This window comes from Falco biarmicus, chromosome 10 (assembly GCF_023638135.1).
Source record: "Falco biarmicus isolate bFalBia1 chromosome 10, bFalBia1.pri, whole genome shotgun sequence".
Lineage (NCBI taxonomy): Eukaryota > Metazoa > Chordata > Aves > Falconiformes > Falconidae > Falco > Falco biarmicus.
This window is the reverse complement of record NC_079297.1, coordinates 33,193,404-33,207,616: the sequence shown is the minus strand read 5'-3', so window position 1 is coordinate 33,207,616 and position 14,213 is coordinate 33,193,404. Positions and strand designations below refer to the sequence as shown.

Genomic DNA, 14,213 nt, shown 5'->3' with positions numbered 1-14,213 from the left:
CCACTGGAACAGGCTCTCCAGGGAGGTGGTCAGGGCACCGAGCCCGTCTGAGTTCCAGGAGTGTCTGTTTGATGCTCTTAGTCATACGGTTTAGTTTTAGTTAGTCCTGTGAGGAGCAGGGAGTTGGACTTGGTGATCCTTATGGATCCCTTCCAACTCAAAATATTCTATGAGGCCATGAACACGATGAATGTTGCAAGGGCAGAAAGAGTGTGTCTGTTCAAAACATGACAAATACCCTGTTAAGATTTTATAATGTGGAATGCAACACACTGAGTATATGGCAATTTGTCTCTTTTTATCTCCAGCGTCACTTCATTTTACACCATTTAACTGGGACAAAGTGAGCAGCCTGTTTGCCTCCAGCATGAGAAACTAATAAATCACTAGTAGTCATGCTAAGCATGCCTACTATTGGCAGTCAGGAGCAAAGCTTTGTGGATAGTCCACGGAGGATAGAAGTGCTCAGCAAAAATTCTAAGGAAAAAGCTTGAGAACAGTAGAAGCAAGGAGTAAAGGCAGGCAACTCTTACTAAAATAATATATAGATGCCTATAATATAACCGTCATGACACACAAAACCTAAAAATTTCATTATGAAGTCAGAGTTCCTCTGCTCTGTGGCCGATCATTCCAGATGAAGGGCGGTAATGAATCAACAAGTCTAAAAGAATCCTGTTTGTAGTAGCCATAAAAAAAAAATATGTGAGCAGAACGAAGCCTGAGATATATAGATAAATACATACATATGATCTTGTCATGTATGGGCCTTCTTATTCCTTCAATATATACGTTAATGTTAACTGCAGAGATGTAATAGCTGTAACGTCAGAAATAGGTGCTATGCCAAAATTACTTTCTATACACAGGGTAGTTGTATATAGTAAGCTGTGGCACATTATGTATCACGTGTCAACACAGCTGGATTTTCAGACTTGCACTGGTCTGATCACAGCTGCCAGCAGAGCACACTGAGAAATCCAAAGGAATTTTACATACACAGAACTTCCAGAAAGAGGAGGGAGAAAAAAGTATCTCTCTTTCTCTGTGCACCTGTTTTCTTGAAGTAACATTTAATCATAGAATCATGGGGTTCTTTCTTTCTAAAGAACAAACCTCAACTGTTCATGTGCTTAGACCTCTTTGCCCTAAGATGTGATCAACTAAAACTTTTCTGAATGACCCATTATGTAACTTTTAAAGCTTTTCCAAACGAAAAAATAAGCTCCCAAGTAAGCAAGCTGTTTCAGGCTTCTCACTATTTCCTTCCTTACCTATTCTACTTACCAGCAGAAAATGTTTCCCTAATGTGTTTCTTTCTGAAATTTAAGTCTATTACTTCTTGGGACAGAGGACAGATTGTTCCCATCATCTCTGCACCAGCCTTTTTATCCTCTTGAGCACAACCTGACTCCCAACCTCTTCCAGTGTTCTTTCTTCTTTAGACTAGGCAAGAATAATTAAGTTCAAACTCTCCTCACAGATCCTCTTAAGAGGTTTATAACCATCCTTCTTGCTCTTCTTTAAACTCTTTCCAGTCCATCCATACCTCAAATGTGGTATCCAAAACTGCACACATCACCCTAGCTAATGCTGCACTAGAAAAGAAGTGCAGTAACAAAAGACTATTAAAAATTAAAGGGCAAGACTAAAGCGAGTGCTCCAGTTTTCCCAGTGGTATGGCACTGAATGTCAGTGTTCAGTTACTGATTGTTACAGTCCATCTTTTTCATGAGAACTTCTACCTGTGCAGCTGTTACTCAGGCCTGGATGCAAAACCTTTAGTACATTCATATTTAAGAAAAAATCTGCTTTTCCAGTGAAACCTGTAATTATTTATTTCATCAACTGTATCTGCGAAAACTGTGGCTAGCGGTGAATTAAAGAACAAAGAGCCCTCACGACAACTGTCCTCCACCCTTCCATTTTGACAGCAAACATTTTGACCAGTACTGTCCAAGATTTCCAAGCCAAGAAGTTTTCCCCTAGGCCATGCTTCCTTTGTTTACTAATCAGAACATTACAAGAAAGATTAAAAAGCCCACCGAAGTCAACATAGAAGAGCAACTACTTATTTCCTGAGAATAACACTTGCTTCCCTATCAGGAAGGAAAGCCTAACTAGTATGACCTTATTTGATTTACAAATCTATGCTTGAGTTCTAGAAGTTACAAAAATTTCACAAGCCATCTCAGTTTTCTGAAGCTTAGGAACTGTAAGAAATGGCATATTTGGCTAAGTTACTGCCGTTCTCTTTTGGTATAGCCTTGGATTTCTACCATATTGACAGAAAATGTGGACAATTACCTTATGCTGCACCTCATTCCTAAAAAACAAAGGCATCACTCTAAGTGTTTAAAAAATAATTTGGGAACTTTTACAGATATCTAGTGATAACTCACATGCCTTATGGATTGTATAAGGCAACAACAACATGAACTTACACTTTCGGTTGGGTCTTCCATGGTTCGAACAAAATTACATGATTCAACAGTACACGAACGAACAGTTTCAGTCCTGCCTTCTCTGAACAAGCGTGTCATAGAGGCTTCATATGTTAAAGAAAATTTTCCCATGTCCTTGAAAAGGGAAAAATAAGAATTTAAAGGTTTAGACAGACTTAGTCCCACTTTCTTAATCAACAGTTCAAGGTAAGCACACAGGATATGAATCACTCCACAAATTAAACTCAGCATTAAGTCTTTAGTAGCCCACCATTAGCAGTCTTACCTAAAGAAAAAAGTCAAACAAGATGAGAGGCTGGATTTGACAAATGCTAATAGAACAACCAGGCTCACAAGCACTTCCCTCTGCATTTTATATTCGGTCGCCTTCAGCTTATAAACAGAAGCTGATTCAAAGACTATCAGAAAACTATTTCAGTGGCTTCCTAATTAACACAGCTGTGGTAAGCAATCGAGAAAACTAATATCCTTGAAAGTATTTTTAATTAAAAGTTTAATAGCATGGAGGTGCATGCCAGCGTGGGGATTTTCAAGAGTGTGAGAACTGAAAATAGTTTGCAAAATCCAGAAAGCAGGGCTTCTGTATTTCCTGTAGATGTGCACAATCTACAGATTAAAGGTTGCCAAATGATAGAAGTTTATCTAACACCTTCACAGCTCTACCTGTCTAAAATACACATCAGAACAGATCGTGAAAGTCTGTTCAGTTTTAGATTGAGGATGGGTGTTCAAAATAGAGGAGCTAGGTAAGTAACTAGAGTATTTGCCATGTAGCTAGCCTAAACAAAGGTAAGAAGGACTGTAGGTGCTGAAAACAGCAAGGAAATCTGGATGCTTTGAAAAAACATTTGGAATCACTTTTCTTTAAAAAAAAAAAAAAAAAAAAAAAAGAACGCTATTTCAACCGTGACAGCTAGAAGCCAAAATGAAAAACATGCATGTTGCTACACTGGTGTTTTCTGAAAGCACATTATAGAAAAGGTGAACTAATAGAAGAAAACACAGGTAGGCCTTTCAGTTAATCCTGTTTGGGAGCGTTCATGACCACTGAATTAAGGGTGACCCCAAACTGAAAGTGTAACATCATTTAGAGTGTAACATTGGCTACTAGAAGTTTCATGGCTACTTCTTTCAAGTCCAAAATGCCCAGGGATAGACCAACTAAGCAGAAGAGAAAAAAAAAGTTACACGGGTGTCAATACACCAAGCTTTGGACAATTAATTTCTAGCTAGTAATTTCCATTGAATGTCTTTAATAACTTTGCACAAGGAGTCAAAGATCACTCTAAAGTAGTTTACACAGTCACGTTTTAATTACAAACATGCTATACCAAATTCAACGAGATTCTATAAGCCAGAAACAGTCTGTTCTTCTTACCCGATAGTGAGCAAGCTGCAGGGCGAGCTGCACGAAGGCATCAGGGCTGGTTTTTGCTTTCTTTATCAATCCCTTCCCAAAAGCATCAAAGAAAAATGAGTAGAAGTCCACATCATCTGCTAAAGCTATGGCAGTGCTCAGAGACCTCTCAATCACTTCTTGACACTAAAATAAATAAATAAATAAATGCATATATGCCTATACATACATTCGATGGCATTCGAGAACTGTTGAAAAAGTGCAAGTATTTTTAATTGATAAATAAGAAATGTTGTCTTTATGCATGCCAGAAACATCATTATCTAAACAAACTCCCTTTGGAGAAAGAGAAGCTATGTTTGCCAAAAAGTTAAAGTTTTAAGCCAATACACATCTGGAGTCCAAAAATTATATTTAAAAAAACCCACCAGCATTAAGACCATTCAGATCACTTGAACATACCAGAATGATCCACAGAGAAAGAATGGCAATAGCTGTGTGGCTTCCAATCTGTCATACATGTTTAATTAAACATATCACCAACCATCACCTTTTTATTCAAAATTAAAATCTAAATAGGCGGTGGCAGTTTCTCTTGAACTCAGGCAAAACTATCAAATCTTATTAGACATGTATGCAGAATTTTGAACACAAAAAAGACAGCCAGTCTCCAGGAAGTGTTACACAAAGGCACTTGTTGTGACAACAGTAATGAAACCCCAGCAACATAAACTTTATTTGAATACAGTTACTATTTAAATTAGGTGGTCACTTATTTTAATATAGTTGATAATTAAAATAAGTGCCCACTTATTTTCTTGGTTGCCAACCAAGAAAGTTTCTAATAAAAAAATTGGCATTTCCTGGCCAGAATTTTTTAAGAATGATGTTAGAAAACCCTGATATCTTTTTAAGTAAACTGAGTAATGTCCACACATGAAATACACATCTTACAGGACTCAAAGAAATTTTAAGCTGATTTATAGGGTTATCAATAATTACTTAAATGATTTGACACTGAGGAAGAGGAGCATCTTCCTCAAATCACTAGCTGTTCTGTACTTACTTCTGCTGGAATTTCCCACTGTAGTTTGGTAGGAATAGGAATATTTTGATTGATATCTCCTTTGCAATGCCCATCTTCCGAATAGCCCAGTTCAAGGTACTCAGTTGCCATGACATTCTGCAAAAAATGACACTTCATCAGAATTACAACACATTACATATTGCTGTGGAATTAGGGTTTCATTGTGAAAGCAATATAAGCCATTTTCAGTACACAGTGAAATAAATATACAATCCATTTCTAAATACTGAAAGGGCCTGCCAGCGAAGCCCTCTGTTTTACTTGTGTTCTGAGTGGGAAGAATACCAGATATGCACAAACATCTACTCAATTACACTCAAAATGCACCACGTTTTGTTAGGTGCTACTGAATTAATCAAAACGTTTCAATTAAAAACCCACCTCAAACTTACTAATAGTAAAAACTACTCAGCCTTAGATTTCACAACCTTTGTTCAATTTAGGTTCTAGAGAATTTCTTCGAGTTTGTTATTTGTCAAAACTTGTTCATCAAGAAACAGTTTATTTCAGAGTAACTGCACATCCCTGCATGAATGTAATCATTTTAAAGATTCGTATCCCACTCAAAATTGCCATTTATTTTATACGTGCACTAGAGCTCTTGGGTGGGGAAGCAGACTGTTTTCAAGATGAACAGAGCATGAACCACAGACAAAAAAAAGGCTCTGTCTTACAAGATTTCAAACATCCTCCTCAGTGTAAAGAAAAAAAACCCAAAACCAACCCAAAACAAACAAAACACCCAAACAAAAACCAACCCAGAATTATCAACAGATTGGAATCTGCTCAATATGGAAAGAAAAAAATTGACAAAAATCTTTTGCATATTCTACATATATATTTCTGATCTCTTAATTTAATTTTTTCACTTAGTAGTCAGAACATGCCATTTATGAAATAAAGTTTAATCCATTTTATTCTAAAAATAGACAGTCTATAAAGAGCTAACAACAACAGGTCATTTTTTAAGAAATTAAATCCTGCTTAGTTTATTTTAGTCATCTTAATTCTTAGCAGAAAAATGAACCAACTAATAGTAAACACAGAGATATGAACTAAAGCATATAACATTATTCAATAAAAGAAAACAAAGTAACTTTGCCATTGAGCTAGTCCAAGCTGCGCTGTCAAGTCAACCTCAAATCAACTTGGCCTTCTTTCTTCCCTGGTTAGAGAATGCAATGAGTATTTTTTGTTCTTACGCACATGGAAACTTTCGTACAATAAAATAAGGAAGTTACTTGGGGCACCAGTCAGACCTGAGACCCATTTGCACAAATATATAATGAAACCAGAATTAGCTAATGTTTATGAAATAGTTTTGAGTTATTAAGTTATGCAACTGTTCATGGCTTTACGCTTTAAAAAGAAGAAAAAAATCAAGTAGGATTCCAAGTAATAAATTAAGCTTATGATGAACAGACCTGACAAAAAGTGCATTTATTCCATTCATTTCAAATAAATACAAGAGATAATTGAAACAGCGTTTCAATCTGCATCTCGCCAAACAATAGCTTAAAGGAAAAGGCAAACTCTGTACCATTTCTTTAAATTTTGAAATTAAGTGCGACTCTTATAGCACAAGAAAGCTTAAGTGCTTCAAAGGCATATATACATATATATGCAAAATAAAAGAGTCAACCTATTGATTTAGAATATTATGAACAAGGTAGATGGGAGCTGTATCATTTTTCTCTGAAGTCATCCATGCTCATTAAAAATGCAACAAAGACATTAAATTTAAAGGACAGCAACTTTTAAGTAAGGGTTTGCTGTTTGGTTGGTTGGGTTTGGGTGTTTTTTTTAATTCTACAGTCGCTGTGGGAACAGGCCCATAATCACTCATCAGAAACATGAATGCAAGAGATTGAAAGTAGCTGCTGAACTTCAGGACTGTTGCACGGACCGTATCACATTATCTTCTGCATTAACTTTTTGCACTAAACACCTACCTCCCACAGGTGTCCAACAATAGGAGCATCTGCCCAAGAATGTTCTGCATTCAGACCTATTCTGCCATTTTTGAATACTATCAGAGTGAATGTTTTGTCAAACCACCTACAAAAGAAATTAAGATCTCCTTATGATTTTGTACATTTCAAAAGCATTTTTATTATTGTAACTTCATCTCTCTCAAAAATTCCAGTACTAGTTCTCAGTGTCTTTTTTTAAAAGAAAATAAATAATAGTATATTTAAATAAAAAGACATAAATTTGAACCTCATGAAATTCAACAAGGCCAAGCATGCAAGGTCCTGCACCTGAGTCAGGGCAATCCCCAGTACCAACAGACTGGAGGACGAACAGATTGAGCAGCCCTTGCTGAGAAGGACTTGGGAGCACTGGTTGATAAAAAGCTGGATATGAGCTGGCAACGTGTGCTTGCAGCCCAGAAATCCAATCATATCCTTGGCTGCATGAGCAGCAGTGTGCCTGGCAGGTTGAAGAGAAGTTGTTCTCACCCTCTACTTTGTTCTTATGAGATTCCACCTGGAGTACCGCATCCAGCCCTGAGGTCCCCGGTACAAGATGGATGTGGACCCGTTAGAGTGAGTCCAAGGAAGTACCATGAAAATAGAGGGCTGGAATGCCTCTCCCATGAGGAAAGGCTGAGAGTTAGGGTTGTTCAGTCTGGAGAAGAGTTTGCAGCCTTTCAATACATAAAGAAGGTTTAGAAAACTGAAAAAGGCTTTTTACTACAGCCCATACTGATGGGGCAAGGGGCAATGGTTATAAACAGAGAAAAGGTAGTTTTAGATTCACCACAAGGGAGAAATAATTTTTACGATGAGGGTAGTGAGGCACTGGGACAGGTTTGCCAGAGAAGCTGTGGGTGCCCCATCATTGGGAGCGTGCAAAGTCAGGTTGGAAAGGACTTTCAGCAATCTGATGTAGTTGAAAGATGTCCTGCCTGTGGCAAGGTGGGTGGACTAGATTATCTTTGAAGGTCCCTTCCAACCCAAACCATTCTGTGATTCCATGAAATTCATCAGCTTAAATCACTCATTGATATGTATTAGTGTAACTCTAAAAAAGAAAAGGTGTTTTCCACAGAATCAATACTGTACCTGTCATAACATCTGCCATGTATTAAGGATTTTGCATATGCATCCAGTGACTTGACCGGATCGTCTTTCCTGTACCCTTGCTCAATGTCATCCAATGTCACAAAAAATGCTGCTTTCTCAACAGCATCTAAGGACTGCTTGTTCTTTCCACGGCTAAAATAAGCCTGTCGAGCTTTAGCCCATGGCACTCTGCAAAAAGAATTTGGGTTACAGCCAGATTATGTGATTTTGTCAATGTTTTATCACCCTTAAAGATCACTGAAACATTCCTCCTTTTATCGAATTTGAAGCAACTACTTTCACTGCATTTAAACTATATCTGCAGTGAAAAGTTCTGAAAACACACATACAATGTAACCCTAGGAACCAATTTAACATATCATCACGTGTGAAGCTTAAGCCTCAGAAATCCAACATTTCTGCAGCATGAAATACTTACAGCATAGATCATCTGTGTTTATAACTGAACAAAAGAAAATATCTATTATATGGAAAAAGAATATAGTAATAATAATGAAAACAATCAACAGATCTCTATGTCCATTACTGTAACATCCAAATCTAAGAGTCTGGACAGTTGTCAATAAAAAGTTCCATGGTAAAGGTCTGAAACAGATCTGAAGTTAAAGAAGTCCTAGACATTGTAATTTCTGTATGATTGTGCCACAAGTATTTAGACATTTATGTGGTTTTCCCAATTTAAAAAGTTTGTTTTAAAGAAGAAATTGAGAAAAAGGATGGACTGCTAATAAGAAAGTATATTAAAATCCACAGCTCTTTCTCTCCCTTACCCAGAAACAACTAGACAGATTGAACTAAGTTTGTCACAATTTAATTGAATTAAATGATTTTGCACCTGTAACTGAGTACACACTGCTTTATTTTGTAGGTGCACATCATGAATATGGAGTAACACTTACTGAATTCACTTTCTCAACCTAAATTGTTAAGACATTCTTTAAAATGACAGCAAACCCCAGAGTAGATATAAAACTCAAATTGTTCAATGTTTAAATCTGTAAAGCTTCCAATTCCCACTCTTACGATAAACCACAAATAAAACAAACTTCTCCAGCTAGGTACGGGTAACCTGTATAAAGGGTTGCCACTGCAAAATTACTTTTAACTCTGCCTAGTCAGAAACGACTGAAAAGCTGTTACATGATACTAACATAGAACATCAGTGATCAAGCTGAAAGCAACAGACCACAGACCATTTTAAAATTCCAAAGCCAGTATTCAAATTATGTTACACAAATATTTCTAAACGTTAAAATGAATTAACAAAAAATAATAACCAACATACCTATCTCCTGCAGTAAGAGCTGCTAGTTTCTCTTCACCAGCCTGAGGCTCTGAATCATCATTAAGAATTCTTTGAATCTGCTGTTCAATTTCTCGGGGTTTCAACAGTCTACCATCGTGGTACAGCCACACTTTGAAGTAACGGCCCTTATGATACACAACAATGTGTTTGCTGTCTTTCACATGCTGGAGAACATCTAGAATTGCAATCACTTATATGAAAACAAAGCTGAAGTCTCAAAACACTAAATAATATCAAATGCCTACTGCATGCACTACCAGTTAGCCACAGCTTATCTATTTTAACAAAGCAATAAACAGTGTGGAATAAAACGCTCACCCATGTTATTTCAGCACGGATTTCTGCATGAAACAGTCAAAATATCCAGATTTGATAGTCATTTGCATGTTCAGCACTACCAGTTTCCACACTGGAAGCCAATATTAAGCAACTGAATCTATTTCTGCATCTGAAAAGTGAGCGCTAGTAGTGTAGTCTGACTGAGCAGTCATCAAAAGAACACACTAGATGAATCTGAGGAAGGGTACTTCTAAATCATCCGCATTCAAGTGCCAGACCACTCACGGTACAATCTGCAGGGAGCCTTAAGAAAGACCAAATTTAGTACCATAAGCTTTTGTTCACATTTATCCTGGTAGATGCACAGTGAATACTCCATCTATGGCCAAAAAGTAGTGTTGTGGAAGTCAGCAAAGCAGAAACCTAAGCCACAAATTTTTCCTCACTTCATTATTTAATGGCTTAATTGGGGTAAGTCTGAACTTAAGTCACGAGGGCATCGTATCAAACTGCAGATGAAAGTCTCTACAGCAGCCAGGAAAACCCCTCAACTGATGAAAACTGTTAATTGAATTCCTTCACTACCCCAAAGAACTGATATATTCCTATTAATTTGAAAAGGCCCATTACAGAGATGGTAAGAAAGATGTCAAAAATGAGGGCTGAGCCTAAAAGTCACGAGTCTGAAAGATCTGAGGAACATTTTACCAGGGAAGAGTTCTATACTTTGGGTGCTCTCAGCTACCCATAAAGTTTTGGTAGGTATGCTCCACCTACTGATCAGGAACAGTTTTATGCTAATGGTGCCTCTGGGCCATCCACTTTGCAAGTCTGCCAAAGATAGGATGCCTGTGGGGAAAGTGCTAGGATTGGCAGAAGCATCACTCCAACTGTCAAGTTCATTAATACAGTGGGTTGTGAATTAAGAAGAAACCCCAGAGAGGTGGAAAAGGCGCAGCAAAGTAATCAGCTAGTGAGGTAACATTTTTTCTATAATCCTGACCTGAGTCAGGACACCCCAAGTATTTGTCTCATGTACATGATGCGTGTGTACAAAAGACAACCCCTCTTCAGTGTAAAAAGCAAAAGCGAGATCATTAGTCATCTACATCAACAACTGACGTGACAACAGTCAGTTGCTGAGCCCTGGCAATTACCTTTCAGTCACCTTACTTATGGACCTAAACACAGATTTATGCACCTGGAGTACAGATTTTTTTTTTAATACCAAAAAATCCTTCCTTTTTCTTGCCACTCCAAGAAGCCATTTATGTACAACTGAAGATGCATGTAACATGCTGCATGGATTTCCTATTAAAAAACAAACGGGAATGGAAAGACATAAAGGCTCTTCCCTGCTTAAAAGAAGTGATTCACTTCATAGTGTGTTTTGTTAAAAGACCCAAAGATTAAACAACTGCTCAAGTGAAAGGATACTGTATCTGTTAAGATTTTACTAGCAATTAGTATGAAGATATGCCAAAGAATTTTTTTTTTTTTTTTTTTTTTTAAATATGCTGCTCCTGTAGGAATTGTAACATAAATAAAATAATTGAAATCAGGCTGCAAGAAATCAAGCTACTCATGAGAACCTGGGAAAAATATAACTCACTTATCTACATAAGAAATATCAAAAGGTGTTTTTCCTTTAGAAAAATACAAACAATGAAAAACATAAAAAGTAAAATAGGAAAAGTGAAGTGTTTAGGAGGAAAATAAGGTAGTGTTATGATGCTGACTGTACTTTAATTTGAAAAACTTTAAGTAGGAGAAACTGAGGAGAACTAATAAGATATACAGGATATATTTTAATCAGGTGTTACAGTTAGAATGGGCCACTTCCACAATTCTGCGAAAAACTCATTTTACACTAAGGGAACACCAAATTAAAAGCTAAATGCAAACAGTTCACACCTTTTACTTTATTGAGGACAGGGAAGGGGCAAGGGTTGCACTCTCAGTACTTGAATTATTCTAAATAGCAATAGCTCATACACTACAGTTGTCTATTAATAGAGATTTTAAAACTTGCTAGTTTACTTGAGGTACTTGTTCATGCTCAGGAAGTAATCACATCAGGGATATGTTTTTCTCCATTTTGCAGATAAAGGAAGCTGAGGCATAGCTGGGAAATAATTTCTCAATAATCTACTAAAGGCCAGCAGCGGAAGTGCGAGTAAAATCCTTATCTGACCCAAGCACCTACTGCTTTATCCACTAGCCAATGCCAGTTCCCCCCCTTATTCAACTTCATACAATAAAGCAAGCGTCAAACCTCCAGCAGGGAAGAGCAGGCACTTACTGGCACCTATTTAGAATCTCTTAGGTTTTTATTCTGTAGTTGAGTGGGACTAACATGCTTAAAGGCAGCTTGAAACGTAAGAGTGAGTTACGGATATCAAAGTTAAAAAAAAAAAAAATATCCTGTCTTCAAGTGACAGCCTATACATACATTCCCAATGGAAGTGACTAAGCAATAACCCCTTGCATTCCGAATTCCTAGTGATTGTCCTCTGCACCAATCATGACTGTTAGGATAACTCTGCCAAATCCTGTATTTCATTCTGGTGTTAACAATGCAGTGTGGGATACACATTTGAACTCAGTTCTAAAAGGTTCTTCAGCATATAACCAGATCAAAGATGCTTAGATACAGCTTAAGCTTTTGTAGATAACACAACAACAGATGCCTCCACTTACATTTGCTGGGAAATTATTACTTCTCAAAGAATGAGAAAATGGATAGCAACATTTTCTTACACCTGTTGACTACAAATGTTAGTATTTCTAGATGCGCTCTGCCTCCTTTTAAAGTGGGGGGGGGAACAACAAGCTAAGAAGCCACTTAATTTTAAAGATCATAAAAACCAGCTTGAGCCTGGAAAAATTTAGGCTACACTAATGGAGATCTTTGGAGGCTACCTTGGGGAGAAACACATGATGAACATAGGGATACATTACTTTAAGAAAATCAATACCATACAGAGAAAAATCAGCTTCAAGATCTTGGATAACGTATTGACCATCAAAAAAATATGATATTTTTATGTTGAGATACAACAACAATTCAGTCAGTTGCAAGTCTCTGATAAAGTGAAATGCTTTTATGTCTGTAGACAGTGTTAATGAATGCATGCAATGAGAGCGTATGTACACCTACAGTGAGAAAGCATATATGAACTATCACTTATAGATACAATTTTTTTTGACTGAGCTAATGTGATTGCTTATGATCATGTAAACATATCCTTAGTCTCCAACAACAAGCAGAAGCTGCAAGAACACTCAGGTGAAAATGACCCTGCTATATGCCACCAGGTACACCCCTCCATTCAACATTAAGATGTGGAAACATAGCTCAGGATAACCAGACCATTGCTGGGAGTTAGGGCAGGGCAGAAACTAACCAAACCCAGTTACAGAGAAAGTTTTGGACACAGTCCTTATGACAGGTGATTTCACTTAGCTGCTGTCTTACAGTGCATACAAAAGGTCAAGGTAACAGTAGCTATGAAAACCTTGAGAGAACTAAGACAGTACCTGCCTCTGAACCAGGTGAACAACTAGTGTTAAATGTATGTTCATACTGAGAAGAACACATTGGGATGTTAGGAGTCATAAGCTGAAAGGAAAAAGGGAAAGCCAAGCCAGCAAAAGATTTTAAAATGGTTGAGATAAGAGAACACAAGATCTACAAAGATAAAATCAAGGATATCAAAGGATCCTGAAAGAGTAGAATGGAAAAAGGTAAAGGTTATTTGTACATTAAAAGCACAGGGCAGACAACAGGTTCTTGAAAGTAGTTCTTAAATTTAAGGAAGGCAGAAAAAACACTGCAGAAGTCTAAAAATCACCCTAAAAGGAAAAACATCTATGCATTCTATAGCAATTAATTACTTCCTGAGTACTAGAACACAGTATTGGAGTGTCATTGTGTCTGTCAAATCCTTACCTGGAAAAACAGGATTTTAGCAGAAAATACCCCAAAACCTGAATCCCATCAAAACGTTTATTCTCCTTGGCTGGCCCTGCTTACCTGATTCCACTCCTGGGATACGCGAGGTATTAAACATCCGTTCCCACTGAGCTGAGCAGAGTGGAACAGTAGATCCCATCAGAAGAATCTGTGTCACAAATGTTCATTAAAATTTAGTTTTGCATATACAATTAGCAAATTAAAAAAGAAAGAAAAAAAGATCATCTGGTTAAAGACAGGCTGTAGAACAGTAATATTTATAATACCTCAGCTCAGGTTCCACCCCTGCCCTGCCCTGTTCATTGTCTTTCCTTGAACTACATGTGGAAGATTCCACTGACATTTCAGTAACTGTATTTTTTTCCTCTCCTACCAAAAGCCCACCCTTCAGAAGGGATCACTGAAGCTAGCTAGCGTCTGAAATCCATAGAGCTCTCAATGCCCAGTCTAGATACAAAACTTAAACATGCAGTATGCACCACCCCTTAATTTCTTCTTCTAAAGCTATTTCTGGCTGTGTAGGAACAAAAGTTCACATTCCTCAGATTTGTAACTACATACAACTAACCACATCCCTGCCATGACTTTTGACAAAACTGCTTAATTATTTCAATATTTGTTTGCTACAACAGTCAGTCACTGGACAGAACAAAC

At 37.3% G+C, this 14,213-nt stretch overlaps 1 protein-coding gene across 11 annotated transcripts in view; it reads right to left on the bottom strand.

Moving 5' to 3' along the window:
- Positions 1-14,213, bottom strand: part of CPT1A (carnitine palmitoyltransferase 1A) — a 43,215-nt gene that overhangs the window by 7,407 nt on the left and 21,595 nt on the right. For all 11 annotated transcript variants that reach the window (XM_056353301.1, XM_056353291.1, XM_056353298.1 and 8 more), the window contains 7 exons: positions 13,620-13,707; positions 9,284-9,479; positions 7,978-8,166; positions 6,862-6,967; positions 4,889-5,005; positions 3,844-4,008; positions 2,445-2,579 (listed from right to left, as the gene is read on the bottom strand). In XM_056353301.1, the coding sequence (XP_056209276.1) occupies positions 2,445-2,579; positions 3,844-4,008; positions 4,889-5,005; positions 6,862-6,967; positions 7,978-8,166; positions 9,284-9,479; positions 13,620-13,707 (996 nt within the window). The remainder of the gene's footprint in view (positions 1-2,444; positions 2,580-3,843; positions 4,009-4,888; positions 5,006-6,861; positions 6,968-7,977; positions 8,167-9,283; positions 9,480-13,619; positions 13,708-14,213) is intronic.